The sequence below is a fragment of the Corvus hawaiiensis genome, chromosome 18, assembly GCF_020740725.1.
Source record: "Corvus hawaiiensis isolate bCorHaw1 chromosome 18, bCorHaw1.pri.cur, whole genome shotgun sequence".
NCBI lineage: Eukaryota > Metazoa > Chordata > Aves > Passeriformes > Corvidae > Corvus > Corvus hawaiiensis.
In genome coordinates this window covers 12,641,259-12,657,073 of record NC_063230.1, presented here as the reverse complement: position 1 = coordinate 12,657,073, position 15,815 = coordinate 12,641,259, and the positions used below count along the sequence as shown (strand labels likewise).

At 44.1% G+C, this 15,815-nt stretch overlaps 1 protein-coding gene across 3 annotated transcripts; it reads right to left on the bottom strand.

Moving 5' to 3' along the window:
• Positions 1 to 594: 594 nt before the first annotated feature.
• CCDC62 (coiled-coil domain containing 62) lies at positions 595 to 14,941 on the bottom strand. 3 transcript variants are annotated; one of them, XR_007207467.1, is made up of 12 exons: positions 14,602 to 14,941; positions 14,128 to 14,320; positions 13,364 to 13,530; positions 12,987 to 13,088; positions 12,480 to 12,651; positions 12,297 to 12,398; positions 11,224 to 11,312; positions 10,333 to 10,433; positions 5,814 to 5,982; positions 5,055 to 5,183; positions 2,187 to 2,786; positions 595 to 1,295 (listed from the first exon to the last, which is right to left on the bottom strand). XR_007207467.1 is itself a non-coding variant. In XM_048323167.1 (12 exons), exons 1-12 carry the CDS (start codon positions 14,635 to 14,637, stop codon positions 3,285 to 3,287), a joined length of 2,121 nt encoding a protein of 706 aa, XP_048179124.1. In that variant the 5' UTR covers positions 14,638 to 14,941; the 3' UTR covers positions 2,796 to 3,284. The 3 variants fall into 3 exon arrangements, 2 of the variants coding, with proteins under 2 accessions (XP_048179123.1, XP_048179124.1); XM_048323167.1 differs by lacking the exons at positions 595 to 1,295; positions 2,187 to 2,786 and adding exons at positions 2,796 to 3,401; positions 8,998 to 9,741; XM_048323166.1 differs by lacking the exon at positions 2,187 to 2,786.
• Positions 14,942 to 15,815: the final 874 nt, after the last annotated feature.

Below are 15,815 nucleotides of genomic sequence, written 5' to 3'. Positions count from 1 at the left end.
CCAATTTCTCTGTGTAGCTGCTGGATGGCTTCAGGGTGAGCATCACAGCATTGTTATCATTGGCTTTTTTAGGGGAATTTGTGTCATGGCCACAGCAGGAGATGGTGAGGATGGAGCCTGAGAAGGTTCTGTTCAGGTAGAGGAATAAATGCACTGTAAAGGCTTGAGGAAACTTGGAAACAGCTGGAGCAGCTGAGCTTCCTTCCCTCTGTGGGTTAACACTGGCGAGCAGGCAGGGAAAGAGTCTGGAGAAGACCAGCTCTGATCAGAACTGGCTGGGCATTCTAGGGCATTAATACCCAGAGGAAAGGCTGTCACTGGGGTAATTAAAGAGAAAATGGAACATGAAATGAAAGTGTTAACAAGGGGAATCCACGGAGTGTTGTGTTTCTCTGCAATAATTGGTGGCAGTGGATGGAGCAGAGACTCCCACCTTTGGCTGCCCTCGAGCAGGAAAAACACTGGCACAGGGCTGTGGGAGGGGCACTGGTGTCCCAAAGTGCTCCCAACCTGCATGGGACCGAGCAGCCCACTTGTGCTGTGCTGAGAAGTGTCAGAAATTCAGTGCTAAATGTGTTCAGTGGGCAAGAAAGACACAGCAAAGCATCACCTTTATTAGCTTATTTGATCTCTTAGTTAAAAAATAAGTTCAAATTGTGGTAACAGCATGTCTTGTCCAATCAGCAAAGATAAATCCAGTTTAAATGCTAAAAAAAGGTGACATCATACTTGGCTACTGCTCTGCACTGCAAACAGAGGCCATACACACCTGATCTGATAAACTTTTGCTGGAAGAACCAGCTCCTGAGCGTGGAAAGTTGTTCTGCCCACCTTGTGGGTGACAGCTCTCCCATTTCAGCAACATCAGTGGCATTCCTGCTTACAACACTAATTGGGAACTTCCTATAAACATTATTCATCTCTCTCTACAAGGCAAGAAATCCAGAACAAAAAGCTTGGCTGTGTCATACTCTATAAATATTTCAGAGCCACCATAAAAAAAAGAAAAATAGTTCCTATGTTGTAACAATTACACACTTCAGATTCTTAAAAAACAAGCTAGTGTTTAACCTGAGCTCTCAGCTATAAAAATAGCTTTGTTAATCTTGGCATAATTCTGTGTTTTATTTCAAGATAAAATACATTCCCGCAGAGTCACATCTTCGTGCCACTTGTGAGTCTTTCAAACACTCAGGAGGACCATGGAAAAAAATGAGGTAACTTTCCATTGTAGCTGCTGGGTTGATGATCCTCAGTCCTCAGAATTACTTCTGTGTTGGAAACAACTTCTTCCTCTGCAGAAAATGAAAAGATTTTTATTAAAAAGCAGGAACATTTCCTCTGAAATATCTGATGCAATCACACGTATGTCAATTTACTACACACATTTTCACACTGCAAACAGAGTAAGAACACAGAGTAAAAACATAAAGAGGAAAAGGTAAACAAAGTACTTCACAGAAAGACAACAGTCTCAGGGCCACCACAGGAGTGTTGGGAAATAAAACCTTTCCAGTTGGCTTTGAGGAAAGGAGTGATCTTTGTGCCCCAGGCCAGCCACTGAGTCACCATTTATGAGCAGTGGCACATGCTGCTGCGTCCAAAACTGAATATAGCCTTTTACTCACTGCTTTCCTCCTGAGTTCTTCAACTCCCTCCCACCCAACCTCTCTCTAGAGGCAAAACAACTGACTGATGAGAATGGCTAAATCACTGGCAGCTAGGGAGGAAATTACCCTAATGTTTGTCAGTGCACCTGCCTTCAAATGAGTTTCAAAGCAATTTAAAACCAAACAAACACAACCAAAATCAATTCTGTATATGAAATTCCACAAATGTTTAGTTATTTCTGGACCTGCTCTGCTTCAGATCTAACTGATCACAGTGATTCAGTCCCTTTTAACGCACAAAGAAAATGAGAATTACGCATTAGCCAGTGCCTCGCAGAGTCCCTCATTCTTGTCATGGATCCACAGTGGATTGTGGTGTGTTTGTTCCACTGGCTCTTTCTCACTTGAGGCAAATGTGATTATTTCTGTAGGCTCAGCGTGCTCTCACCACTCTGCTGCCTCAGCACGGGGCTCAGCACTTTTGGGGATTTGCTCCTGAAGCTTTGTAACGTAAGTGGTTTCAGCATGCAAGTCACAGTGCTGGCTTCAGCCTATAAAACCTCCGGCTGCTTTTACCTCAGGGCTCTTTTTAGGAAAAGAAGAGCTCTCTCTGTGCACAGGAACATTACAGCAGAGTCAGGTTTGGCATTCCAGCTACTCAGCATCCATCTCCTCCGAGAGCTCCATCAGCTGCACTCCGCAGATCCGACGGGTTTTGAGAGAAGACTCGGTGTCTCCAGGCTTAATGCAGAACCAGCAGAACACGAGTGTGCTGCAAACCACCCAGACTCCCCAGGGCACAGCAGGTTTGGCTCCACAGGGCACAAACAGCTCAGGGACTGCAGCTGGAATATCCAACAGAGAACTGAGCACCAGCTCCCCACTGGATTGAGGCTGATCCACATGAGAAACCCGGTGCCACAGTGTCACAGCCCAGCTGGCTGTGGGATAACCTCCCTTTGCAGGCATGAGCTCAGGTTGTGTCAGCACTGGAAGACTTCTTTTTTTTGCCAGTTTTTCTCCTCATTGTTGCTGGTTCTTATTCAGTTTCATGCGGTCTTCAGGATTTTGACCATATCTGGTTACACTTTTGTCCTCAGAACCAGACAAGGTGGTGCCTATCGCAAGCATCCAATCCACAATAGGAGAACAAATAATCAGAGAGTGAGAAATTTCCTGATTCAAAAAGAAAAAAACAATCTGCTGTGGGTAAGGCTGCTTTGGATATTCTGAAACAGCTCTATTCAATACATTCTACTTCTGGGGCTGAGCCCAGGAACAGTATCCTAAAACAGCCCTTGGCCTTGGCACTGGAAAAAACTTCCCAATCTCTCATTCAACAATGTTCACATCCTTGATCCTGTTATCTGTAACACACAGAAGGGTTTTAACTACAGTAAGGAGGGTGCAGGTACTGGGGAATGAAGCTGTGAGATCTGACTGCCCTGAGGATGAGGAACATGCTTGAGAAAAGTTTAATTATTTGACTAAAGGAACTACTTGCTGCCTTAATATCTGTTTGCTGTTACAGTAATCACAAGAGTTTTATTGGAAATGCACTTCGAATCCTGTGCCAGGCCCACCTCAGAAATCTATAAAGTGTATTAATATTGCAGATGCATTTATATAGAGGGAAGCAAACAATAAAAGATGAAGCTGAAAACACCTTCATGCTCACGGAACATCACAGAGAAAAAAAAGAAGCTTAGCATCTCTTTCTTCTGCAGCAGATAACTGGCTTCTGTGAAGAGTTTCTGCAAGCTCTGTTGTTTCCATTGTAATGTAAAAAAACTACATGGAAATCAAAGGACTCAGAGAATAAAATTTCCAGAGCTGCCAGGTTCAAGATGGTGAGCAGCAGGGGTGCACTTCTTAATTCCCTCTTCTCCTCCCTCCCCCAAGCAGGGCACAGAATCCAACATGTACAAATTCTTCCTGATGAAATTCTAAAGGCTGTTTTTTAATATGTATTATGTTCTAAAGCTCAGTTTAAAACAGCCCCAGGTAAGCCTGGTTTTAAGCACAGGTTAGTTGGCCTGCACAGATTAACTCGAACACGCTTGACGAGTTTTTGCCCCGATCCGCTCTGAAAGCAGATCAAAGTTCCACAGATGAGGCTCAGGATCTGCTCCCGCCACTACACACGAGCCTGCTTCATTTTCTATCCACTAAAGCACCCGTGCTGAAGGAGAAGCCAATTTCCAAGCTCAAAAATGCAGCATCAGATTATAAAGCAGAGTCATGGGCAGCCAGAGTAGCTGAGCTGTGACGTGCCAAGCAGTGAGCAGGAGCCAGACAGCTGATGGGGCTGGGCAAGAGCCACAAGCAAGCACTGTGTTGCAGGGAGCTTTTCAGGAATCCTCCTACTCAGGAGTCTTTGCAGAAGACTAAACTGCTGCTGTCTTTGCCACTGAATGAAATCCTGCAGAGGAACTTCTGAACAAAATATCCTTTCAGTTTATGCAAACGCTGGCACACAACCTTTACACTCAGGCCCAGCACAGCGAAGGTTTTATGGTGCTGAATGTTATAAAAATGGCTTTGTCTGTTCCTTACAGTAACGTTGTTCTGGTCAAGTTCATCTAAGGCTAAAAGGAGTGCAACTTTTTAGAGGGAGGTGATACATGTGAGGATGAAGATGAGGGTTCAGCACTGCTCTGAACCCAGGAGCCTAAATCCTCCCTTTGGGATATACACCAGCACAAGTGTACTCATTTCTAGGGACAAAAGGTATAATGTCCTTGTCAAACAAGGCAGAAATTCTTATGGATATTTATCCACCAAACAAGTGACCCTTTCTCTGATTACTTCTACTGCCCAAATACTCACCAGGAACTTTATCAGCACTTGTGCTCATAAAATAAACTGCCGTGACAGCTACATACAGGTTATTTTCTTTGACCACTGTATATATTCTCTGACCCTGACCCTGCAATGAAGGAGCTAAAAATATTAACCCACAAAAGCTCTAAATTTATTTAAGCTGAGCTTCTGGTTTAAATCCTTATCCAAAAGTATCCTATATACCACCTATTCCCTATACTGCCCTCCTTTCCATGAATATAATAATAAACTAGTTCTGACTGTGAGTCTCTGGGACAGCAGAGCAGTGAGTGTGTGCTGAGCCTGAGAAACCATCTCATTTTCTTTAAGGGAGAAAGAACCAGTGTTCACTTTTTTTTAGACCTCCTACAGCTTGCCCCAAAATGATTTCTGCCTTCCATCTGTTTAGACACATGCAGAAGTCAAATCCTGTCATGACCTTGGGCAGCCATACAGAATCCTATAAAAAATTCAAGCACTAAGGCATGCAGGAACTGTCTTTTCATAACCAATATCCTCCTCATGCTTTGCTAATGCAGCGCAAGCCAAGCATAAGGGAAAGGATGTTCCCAATCAGTATTCCTGAGCACCTGACCTGAGTCCTGGGAGAGCAATCTGTACCTTATTCATGTTGTTGGTGTTGGGAATGCAGGAGGGGCTGGTGTGGAGAAGGCTGAGCTCCAGATCAGTAAGCATCTGTCGGGACTGGGCCAGCAAGCACTCCAGCTTCCAGAACAGGGAACTGGTATCCTGGGGGACACAGAGAGGAGCCAGAGTTATGGAGGGATCTTTTTTTGGAGTATTCAAAAGAATTATAAAGCACCAAGAACTAGCATTTTGATTTTGAAATGTTTCTGTTCAAAATACTGCAATGTAACAGACACTGCCTAACTGCTGGTGCTTCTGATTAACACAGAGCTCCTTCCTCCTGACATTTTTTAACAGATTTCCACATGCCTGTATATGGAGCTCACACAAGAGAGATACTTCAGGGATAAAGGAGAGAATAAAGACATGAGAAAGAGGGAAGACCAAGCAGAACAGGAAAGAAACATGTCCAACAGCTTCTGATAACTGCATCCACATGTACTCAGATATTTAGTGGAATTACCAATTAGCCAGCATCCATTTTCCTCAAGCTTTTCATTCCAAAACCAAAAAATAATTATTTTTTAAAAACTCATTTATACTTATGCTGTCAAAGGCATATTGAGACAACAAGGAGTTGTTTTTAAAAAATATGTTACCACCTTTTCCTTAAGCCTGCTGTCTCATCATTTGAGTCCCCAGTTCTTCCATGCTGGGAGACATTTGCATTCCTACCACCAGTCATAATTCCCCTTAAAATCAGTCAAGGACATTGTGCAATGAGATACTGACTGTGTTCATGCAGCATCTGTTTGTTGGTTTAGTCACTGCCAGGTCAGTGATGTCCAGAGGGGAGTCTTCACCAGAGGATTTCCCGGAATTTTGAGTCATGTCACTCTTCTGAGTGGATGTCAAATGGGGAGAAGCCAAGTGGTAGGAATTCAGATCCAGATTTTCTTCACTGTTAAAAAAAGTTAAGACATTGGCAGAAACAGTATCACCATCCTTCTTAAACTTTCAAGGGAAAATCATGGCACAACATAAATAACTGTGGGCCCTGAGCCAAGGAAACCAAGAAGCTTGGGAGGTTATCCTGTTCCTCAGAGCATTCCCATGCTTTACATCTTCCCTACATCGGTTTCATCCTCTGAGGACAAGGGCTTGACATTCAACCAGTCTCAGCCAGCTCCAGGACCATGTGCTTGAGTGTGCACTTAACCCTGCAAAGAGCACATGAAAGGCAATACTTCATTCTTCCCAACACTCTGCTACTTCCTCTTCCCTCACACCCAACTCCCTTTTTGGTTTCAATCAACCATTAGGCAAATTAATATTTGCAGGTGTACCTTTCAAGGGAATTTCACAGTCATCATCTTACTTCAGAGATCACAGGAGAGCTTTCCCAAAGAGGCTTGGGTTTATTTATTTTTAAATACAGGAGCAAACCACATTCATCAACTTCTGAACATAACAGAAGCAGAGTGCTAGCCCTGCCTGGATAGGCAAATAATGGGAAAAAAAAGTATATTTCAAAGAAAATATCATCTTTGAATTGACAACATTTCGTTAGATATTCTTTAGATACTTATTTTGGTGTAACAATGCATTCCATACCGGGCAAGACTGTTAAAAATAAGCGTATTTTTAACTGACATTCAATCTAGGAAAAAACCCTCATGAGAGTTGCCAGCTCATGAGTGTCTGCTGTGTACCATTTCACTTCTCCCATAAAACACTGGGATAAAACAGACTCTCTTTTAGGAGAGAAAAGCTCATGGCTGTGTTTGTGACAAGGAAAGGTTCTGTGGAGACGTGAGGGAACAAGCAGCCTGGAACAGGGATGTGAGGACATGAGATGAGCATGGCCTGTCCTGGAAAACACACAGGTTGGAAAGGAAGGGGAAACTGGTTTGATTTTGAGGCAGAGAAATGGCTCAGGAATGGGTGGCTTAGTCCAGCCCGAGCAGACTCAACAAGTACCTGCTGATGCTCCATCTTTAAAATGAGAATTGAGATAAAAATCCAAAGGCAGCAAACGTTGGCCCAACATAAATGAAGTCACCAAGTCAGAACACACAGAAATGATTCCTGCACTCGGGGATTTCACAATCCCCTTTGCTGTTGGGGAAGGTATTTGACTGTTAACAGCCTCCTTGTTGGCTGCTCCAGAATTCAGGAACTCATGGCAAAAATATTTGCTGGGCTGACAGGGAGGTGCCAGCACCCTTCCCTAAACACAAACTACATCATCAGCACTATGAAAGCAGCAATGGAAAACTGGAGGATCCAGATTCAAGTCCCAGGAGGAACGCTGTGTTTGGTCTCTGCCATTAATCCCTCACAGAAGCAACGCTCCTGCCTTCCTCCCATTTAGGGGCGAGGATTTATTGCCTGGCAAATCCGAGTCTGCAGAGGCTGGAGAGCAGACAGTCAGGGATTTGCACTGAGTCAATCCATCTCCAATTAGCAGGGCCCCAGGACCAAATGTGGGCATCAAGAAAACTGGATAGCTCAGCAGCAAATCCCCAGTGGGTACCACAGCCCCCCCAACTAGAGGATATCTTTTCTAGCTGCACTGCCCAGCTTAAATTTGTCCATTTTCTTTTAAAATTCACTGAAGGACAAGACAAATAGGACAAGACAAAAAGTGAAAGCAGCTTTCATGATCCAGCCTCAAAAGGGATTTGGAGGGATGGCAGTGTGTCATTGGTGCTGCGGGGGGAGTAAAGAAGAAAGGTCAGGGTAGACAGAAGGGGAGTGGAGTCTTTACAATGATTTATAGCCAGTGGAAACTAGAGAGAGCCCACACGGGTGTGTGAAGCTCAGCTAAGGCACGTGGGAATGTGCCAGGCCAGCATTCTTTTTCAGTGGCTGCCCATTCACCTTGTTCCTGAACAGGTTTGTCTCACTGCAGGAAGGATTTCTACAATATTTCTATTTCAAAAGCCACACAGAATGAAAGCATCCATACATCAGATCTTTCCATTCCAAAACATTTATCTGTTTGGATGCTGGGCAGACTTGCTGGCAAACACTGTTAGCAGGTTTAAACAGCTGTTCATTTACTGTGCTTGTCAAACCACCAGCTGGAAGGCTCCTCCTCTGGCTAAAAGGCAGCTATGAAATCACTGTGAAACTTCAGAAATCCTTCTAAAATAGAGCTGGCAAATCAATCTTTTGAAAGGAAATAGAGGAACCAACAGAACAAATCCAGAGCAAGCCCCAGCTCTGAATGCCTTTGCTTGTGCAGGCACAAAGCTACTTCTGAGCAGCATTTTTATCTCTGAGACATTCCAACACCACTGAGGCACCTGAGTCTTCTTCTGACACTTCTCAGCATTAGAAACCTCATTTTGCTTGTCCCCAACCACCTGTCCTCTTCCTCCCACAGCACAGACAGAGGGATAGAGTCCCATGAACTGGATGGTGGACAGATTGCTGTCCTGTAAATCTTGCCATCTCATTTCTTGCCCTGACAGAGGCAGCAGCCTGTGCTTAGAGCTGTGTCCTACATTCTTGCCCAGCCAAGGTGTGATTTCTCAATAGAAGTAACACAGTCACTAAAGCATCACACAAAACCTGGATCTGTTTCTTGCCTCACAGAAACATCATGGTACAAGTCCAGCTCTGGTCAGAACGTACCTGACCCATCAGAGTTACAAGCAACACCCGGGATTTCAAAAAATCCTAAGATTTTCTCAATTAGTTTATTTGCCTAAGTTATATGGTATTGCGGCTTCTCCTGCCCACACAGCTCTTGAGGACAAGAGATAAGGAAAAACAAATGCATAAAAATAGAATCATGATACTTTAAGAGCTATTTTTATTTTAAATTTGTTACTTTTCAAGTTGATAGACTAAATTTAAACCAGCAGTTACTTTATACATAGCTTGAGATAATATCAAGAGCTTATACTCCTAAATTTCTACATAACTCTAGCTTATCCTTATTTCTTAAAGGCAGCAAACTCATAACCTTTTTGAGCAGGTACATTTAATCTCTTTTGCAGTCTCAAAACAGCTGTAATCTTTACCACAGCGTGTATTTCCATCTCTCTTTTTGGGTTTGAAAATCTCCAGCCATTCCAGATCTGATAGTGGCTTCCATCGCTCATCTTCATTTACAATTAAGTTATTAATACAGGAATCAGATTCAGACTTGCAAGTCACAGGAGCGTCTCTGCTTTCTTGGCCAGACTCAATTTCAGATCTCTCTTCCCAGGTTTTCTTTCCATTATCACTTTTGTCAGATGTGATGTTCTGGATCAAAGTGCTTTGCAAATCTACATGAGATCTTATGTTAAGCCAATGATCATATGAAGGCAAAGACACCTCAAAGGTTTGTCGGTCTCTGCTTTTCACTCCATTCTCTCCAATTTCCCTGTTTCTCAATGGCCTTGTGTTGTTTGCCTCATGAAATTTTTCACTGTCTAGCTCATCAAAGCTTGATGCAACATCCTGCTTTTCTCCTTCTTCCGCAGGGACAGCCAAGCCTTTCACAACTTTTTGACACCGCTTTAAGAACGCTGAGGTAGTTTCCTCCAAGTCTGAAGCATTCTGTAACTGTCTATTATCTACTTCACACATCTCAGGGGTGGGTTTTACCCTACTTGCTGGAACTGGTGCAGTTCCACACTCCTCGCACATCCCGTGGCTGCCCTCAGTCCTACCCATGTCTGTCTCGCTGGGGCTTTCAGAGGCAGAGAATGTGGCCCCTGTGCTACAACGGCACGACAAAAACAAGTCAGAAACGCTGCAGGTAAAGAGCATCCCCAAGTGCACTCCTAAAGCTCTGCAGAACAGAGGCTGCTGCCACGGTTCTGCAGCAGCTCACACATCACCAGGCAACTGTATCCTGCCAAAACCCCACAGAAAATCTGCCCAGATCCGGCTGTTACTTTTCAAATCAGTCTGAGAGTTGCCTCATGTTTTATACAGTGTGGTGATTCTGTCTGAACCTCCAGGGTGTGCACCAATTCTCTAAGTTTACATCCTAAAATAAACTTAGCTTTTTAAACAAAAGTAGTAGGGAGTCAGATTAACACCCCTACCACCAGACTACTTCATTTTCTAAAAAAATCATGAGATGTCTGGCCTGCTACAATACTTGGTCTGTGACTGATGTTCATGGCCTCTCTCAACCAAATAAAAAACAAGGTACTTGACAGCTTCACTGGATGTTTGTGGTTGAGTCCAGCAAAGCCATCCTGACCCAGCACACACCTCTGTTAGGATGTTAGTTAAGGCTGAACAGTGAAGTCTCTCTTTGAGGATAAACTATTTAAGAAAAAAAAATTAAAAATATCTTTACCTCCTTCCACTTGCTGCCTTTTCATGCTTTTGCCTGGAATCCTGAGAGCTATCCAAGTTGACATGAAGGAAGTGTAAGTCCTGCTGCTGTTTTACACAGACCTGTTAGAGACCGTGAGGGGCATTAGTAAATGTCTGAGTGCAGGAACACCATCATCAGGCAGTACCACAGTGCCTGTCTTCCAAAAACATCCTGAAAATGTTTTTCTAAACCAATGCCTGTAGTCAAACTATTGACAAAGACTTCCAAATCCAAGAGGACATCTCTGTATGTATTTAGGAAAATAACATTTTGCAGCAATAAACAGGATTTCTATTAGGAGACTGGACTATTCTTCTAAGATGGAACCACACTGAACCATAAATAAAATACCATTACTGTTACCTGATACTTAATTCATGTTGTTATTATGTTGTCCACAGCTACAGAATGTAACATGGATGATGATCATGGGATTTGGCTTTCACTGCAGGGGATTTTTTGTGAAGCTAATGGAGAAGGTAACTACCCATCAATTATTTTCAGTTTAAAAAATGGAACATGCCTTGAGAACCTCAACTGAGAGCAGGTGAACACACAGGGTTTAAGTCTTGAAAAACAAATCTGCCAGGACACCATGTCCCTTACACTGCTGAGTTCACCTTGGGCAGGTGTGCAATCCCAATTCTGCTGCCCTTCACTTGACTTCCCAGCAAGCACCACGGGCTTTTCAGCTTAACCCCAAACGAAACAAATCAACATTCTACAGGGATCCCAGCAAGGCACAAACAGACTTTTTTTTTTCCTTAATTAAAATAATCAGATCTAACTTCTTTACACTGTTCCACACAGGTCTGATGTTACTGAAAATGCTTCTCTAACCTCAGAGCAGAAACACAATCAGGGCTGTACCTGTCGCAAACTGGACAATTGTTTTTCAATCCGCACTTGCTTGGACTTGGCAAACTGATAAAGTTGGTCCTTTCGCTGTGCTTCCTCCACTGTTTCAAAACATAATAATTGTTTCAATTACTTCAGGTGAATAGATACAAAGCAAGTGCAGTGCTAATGCTGTGTCTGTAGCAGTAGAAGGTGGTACTGAAACAACACAAAAGCATTTTCTTAAGATCAACAGGATCTGTTTCTCCTCCAGATAAAAAGAGCACAAAACCCACAAGAAAACTAAAAAATCAAGTGTTTTCCTTGGGCTTTTCCTCAGCACCTGACTTCATTTTACTAGCAGCAATACTGTGTTTCATTGGCTGATTTATTTAACATTTTCAGAAAGGAAAGGAAATAGAAAAGGGAAAGGGAAAAGGGGAAAAAAAAGAGGCAACGATAAAGGAAATTCAGTTAATTAATTCTAATTCATGCATGTACAGGGAAGCGCTGAGAAACAACTCCCAATTCTATTGGTTTTAAAATAATGAGACATGGGATCAATGTCTGGCAAAGGTAATAGCAGACTAAAAGTGATAGGCAAGGAAATTTTCCAGCAGGGGACACCTTTGGCCACCTAATCTTTCAAGGTCTCTGTGGCTGTCCCCAAGAATATTGCAGTGACCTTTTCTATCCACTGCAGCACCAGATGTTCTTCCATCCAAAACCAAAGGTATTACGGAGCGCAAGATGCAGTTTACCAAGGTCTGCATATTAAACCAGCCTAAACCAAACCCATCAGCTAAAGAAAGCAACAGAGAAGAGAAAGTCTCAAAATTTTCAGGAGAGAATCCCCCAAGCCACTTACTCCCTGCCATGTAATCACTTTGGTGAACTTTCTGCTTTCACAAGATTTTATAAAGTGTCCCTGCAGAAGCCCCAGATATTGCTTCCATAGAAGAATGGCACACAAGGGATATACTTTTATTAAACTGCAAGGAAGGTAGGTACCAAGCTGCCTCCTTCACAGATATCGGTGAACTGCTGCCTAGAAGCCTCTGAGCTGTTGAAAGCCAAGGCATGAAAGGCCAACTGCCCACCCTTACCTGCCAGCATCAGCTCACTCCTCAAGCAGCCATTTTCTTGTTTCAGGTGACTGATTTCCTCCTGGTGCTTGCTGCTTTCTTTCATCTTTTCAGAGAGGACATCTGTAAAACAAAGTGTAGCATTTCCCAGAGTGAAAAGGAGTCTGGCCTACACTAAATTAGGTGCCCAGTATAAACATTTACCTTTAATCTTATTCACTTGAAACATGACATCGCTCAGGGTCAGATTGAGGTCTTGCTGTTTTCTGTTGCGACTGAATTCCTCCAGCTTTGCTGCATGCAGTGCATCTTCCAGTGTCTTAAACTTGGATGTAACCTCAGTAATCTGATCAGTTGTTTCAATTAAGGCCTTGTCCTGAAATAGAAAACAGAATGAATTCTTATTTTTTATGTTATGGGTGGGTTTTGACAAAACAACAGTACATCTTTCTGCAGCAGTTAAAGAGATGCACAGACTTCCTTCTGAGCTTTTGGTGAAAAAAAACCCCCTAGAATTAAAGCTTGGAAACAAGCTTGTTTATGAAAATAAACCAGTTTATTGCTGACTACTTTTCCCTTCTCAAACCAGCTTAAGAATTAACCATGAGTGAGATCACCAGTGACAGAAGCCTCATGGCACAGTCAGCAACAGCTGCACTGCAGTTTGACCACATTTAGTGCCCATGAGATGACAGATGTTACAGACACTACCTTCAGCTGAAGCATAGTGAGAAGCTCCTGTTCCCTTGCTTGCAGCTGGCCTGTCTTAGCAGACAGTTCCAAAACTGAGCAGTGGAGACTCAGATTTTTCTCCTAGTGAACAGAAATAAGTGTCAGCTATTACTTCAGTGATTGAAAGTTACTGGTTTTTTCCAGTAAATGCATCCATGTTATTTAAACATCATGAATGGTTATGCAGGATCCTGAGCAAACTGAAGAAAAGAGGACTGGAGTAAAAATTCTTCCCCAATCAGCTTGTGATCAAGGGTCTTAATACCCTGCATGTCTCAGTTTTGGAATGTTACAGTTCATCACAGGCATCCTGTACATGCATAGACTGCAAAATCAGATCATTACTCAGTCCCTACCTCCAGAGCCTGGCAGTGAACAGATGAATCTGATACTTTTTGGGTGAGCTCTTTAAACTTCTGTTGTGTGTTTTCAAGTGTTGTCTTACTGTCATTATGCTGGGATTCTAACAACTTCAACTTTTTGGTCAGTGATTTTATAATTGCATTTCTCTCGTTCAGCTCATCTGCAAAGGAAGGAGACAAAGTTATCTGTGAGAAAACAGCTCAGAGGCTGTCATGCAACTTCTTAAATCTCAGAAATCATTTAACCCAGTGTTTTAAAATCACACAATTCAGAACTGGATGCTTGTGTTGCACACTCTGAAGGAGGATTCCCTGGCTACCCAGGTCAGATGGAGCAGGAACCTGTGTGGTGAGCTCTGTGCTGAGACTGTTCAGAGCCACCAGGTGTTTCACTGGGTGGTTTGTGTTTGTTCAGAGCTGTGCAGCAGAACCTCAGGGCACAGGGCTCTGTAACTCGCCATCAAGTTGCAAATTTTTCTCTTCCCCGACATTTATTTAATCAGATTATTTTTTAAAGAATTCACAGAAGCAATTTACACATTCAGACGAGAAAGAGTTATCTGATCACCATACCCCCTTCAAAATCAGATCACTTCAGCACCAGTGTGGAAGTTTAGATCTCAGAAACAGACAATAAGATTTAAAGGCTGATGGGTAGGAAATGGTCCCTTATACGGTGCAAAACTGTTATTGAGGGGTCAAAGCAGCTGAATATACTTTTAAGACCAAGATCTTCTTCTTTACATCACAACACTTACTGGTTAATAAGCTGCATCGTTCTGCTAAAGTCAGTATTTTTTGGCGATCATCTTCCCAGGCCTGAATGTGTCTCTCATGCACTGCCACCATGTCATTGAGCTCCTTGTCACGATCTTTCAGTTCTGCAATTAAAAGCTTGAGTTCTTGTCTCTGTCTCCTAATGATGCTGTTCTTGCGATCTGGGCTAAATGCCTACAAAAGGTGAGACAGGAATGCATTTCAACACAAGGAAGTGACAAATTATCTCATAATAAACTCGAGGCTTTTATTTCAGTAGAGTTATGTTTCTATTATAAATAGAAACCATTTCAAAAAGTTCCTTATGCTCGTGGTACAACCTGTGGCCCTTGACTGAAGCCCTTTGCATGACAAGGTGGTACCACCTGTGGTCCATGACTCAAACCGCCAGCAGCACAATGAGTACCCTCCAACCAAAGAGAGAGCTGATTGCTAGCGGCACTTTCATGTTTTACCTGGGGAGAAGCAGAACGCAGCAGCGATGAACTCATAGGGGACTGGGGGCCAGAGCGCTGCCAGGCATTAGTGGAACCGGGAACGCTTCAAGAATGTCACGTTCAGCATGGAGGCTCCCGCGTTCAGCAGCTCCGTTACCCGCCGACCCTGAGGGAGCACAAGCGGCGTTGAGCCGGAGCGGGGCGGGGGCGGCCCTGCGGCCTCCCGCAGGCCTGAGGGGGGCCCTGAGGTACCTCCCCCGGGGAGCGGCCCCCCTTCCCGGGCAGGCCTGCAGCACCTCCCCGCTGTCCCGCCCGGCTGGGAAGGCTCTTCCTAAGCCCGGGGGCTTCCCGTGCCCCCCGTCCCCGCCCGTTACCCCCGCCCGCCCCAACCCACCGCCGCCGCTCGGCCCCGCCCGCCGTTGGTGGAAGCTCCGCCCCCCGCAGCGAAGGGGCCGCGGGTTCGAGTCCTGGGGCCGCCGGTTCGAGGCCCTCAGCCACAGGTTCGAGTCCCGCGGCCGCCGCACCCGGAGCTCTGCGGGCGGGGCTGGAGCTGCCAGAAAAAATGTGATGATGAATAACGTGGTTGATAGGGGATGAGTAAGAACCCGGCAGGATGTTACGTGTTGGAGGCAACTTCCCTGTCCAGTGTTAAATAGGAGGACTACAGAGACGCAGTCATTTCTCGAGATACACTACTCCAGATTTCCAGCTATAGGGATAGAGTTACCTCTCCACATACACCCACGGTTTATAAATAGAAATCACTGAAAAAAGCAACTTTACAGGAAGAGAACAGGGCATCTGACACATCACCCCCTTGGCTTTCAGCTCACAGAGGCTCTGCAGTGGCAGGAGGACGTCACTTCCAGGACTTTGCATTTAGCGTTATTAAATAGAGCAGTGCAACAAAAAGCACTAAATCGATGCTCGAGGCTGTTTGTGGGAGTACAGAGAGCAGAGCTGGCACCCCACCCCACTGCTAACATGGCCTGTGGAACAGTGCTCACTATTAATTTGTGTTCCTGAATGAGCAGCACGACAAAAGCATAAAGCCACTACAATTGCCTCACCTAGAAGCCCAGCAGGGTTGAAGATCTTTGGAATTATGAAAATAGGATAAATTTCTAAGTCATATTCACGTATTTCTCAGTGTTTCCAGCCAATAAAATAATTCAGCTGGCAGGGATGTAGAATGATCACTTCAGCCCAACTGTGTGACCACTCCAGGATTC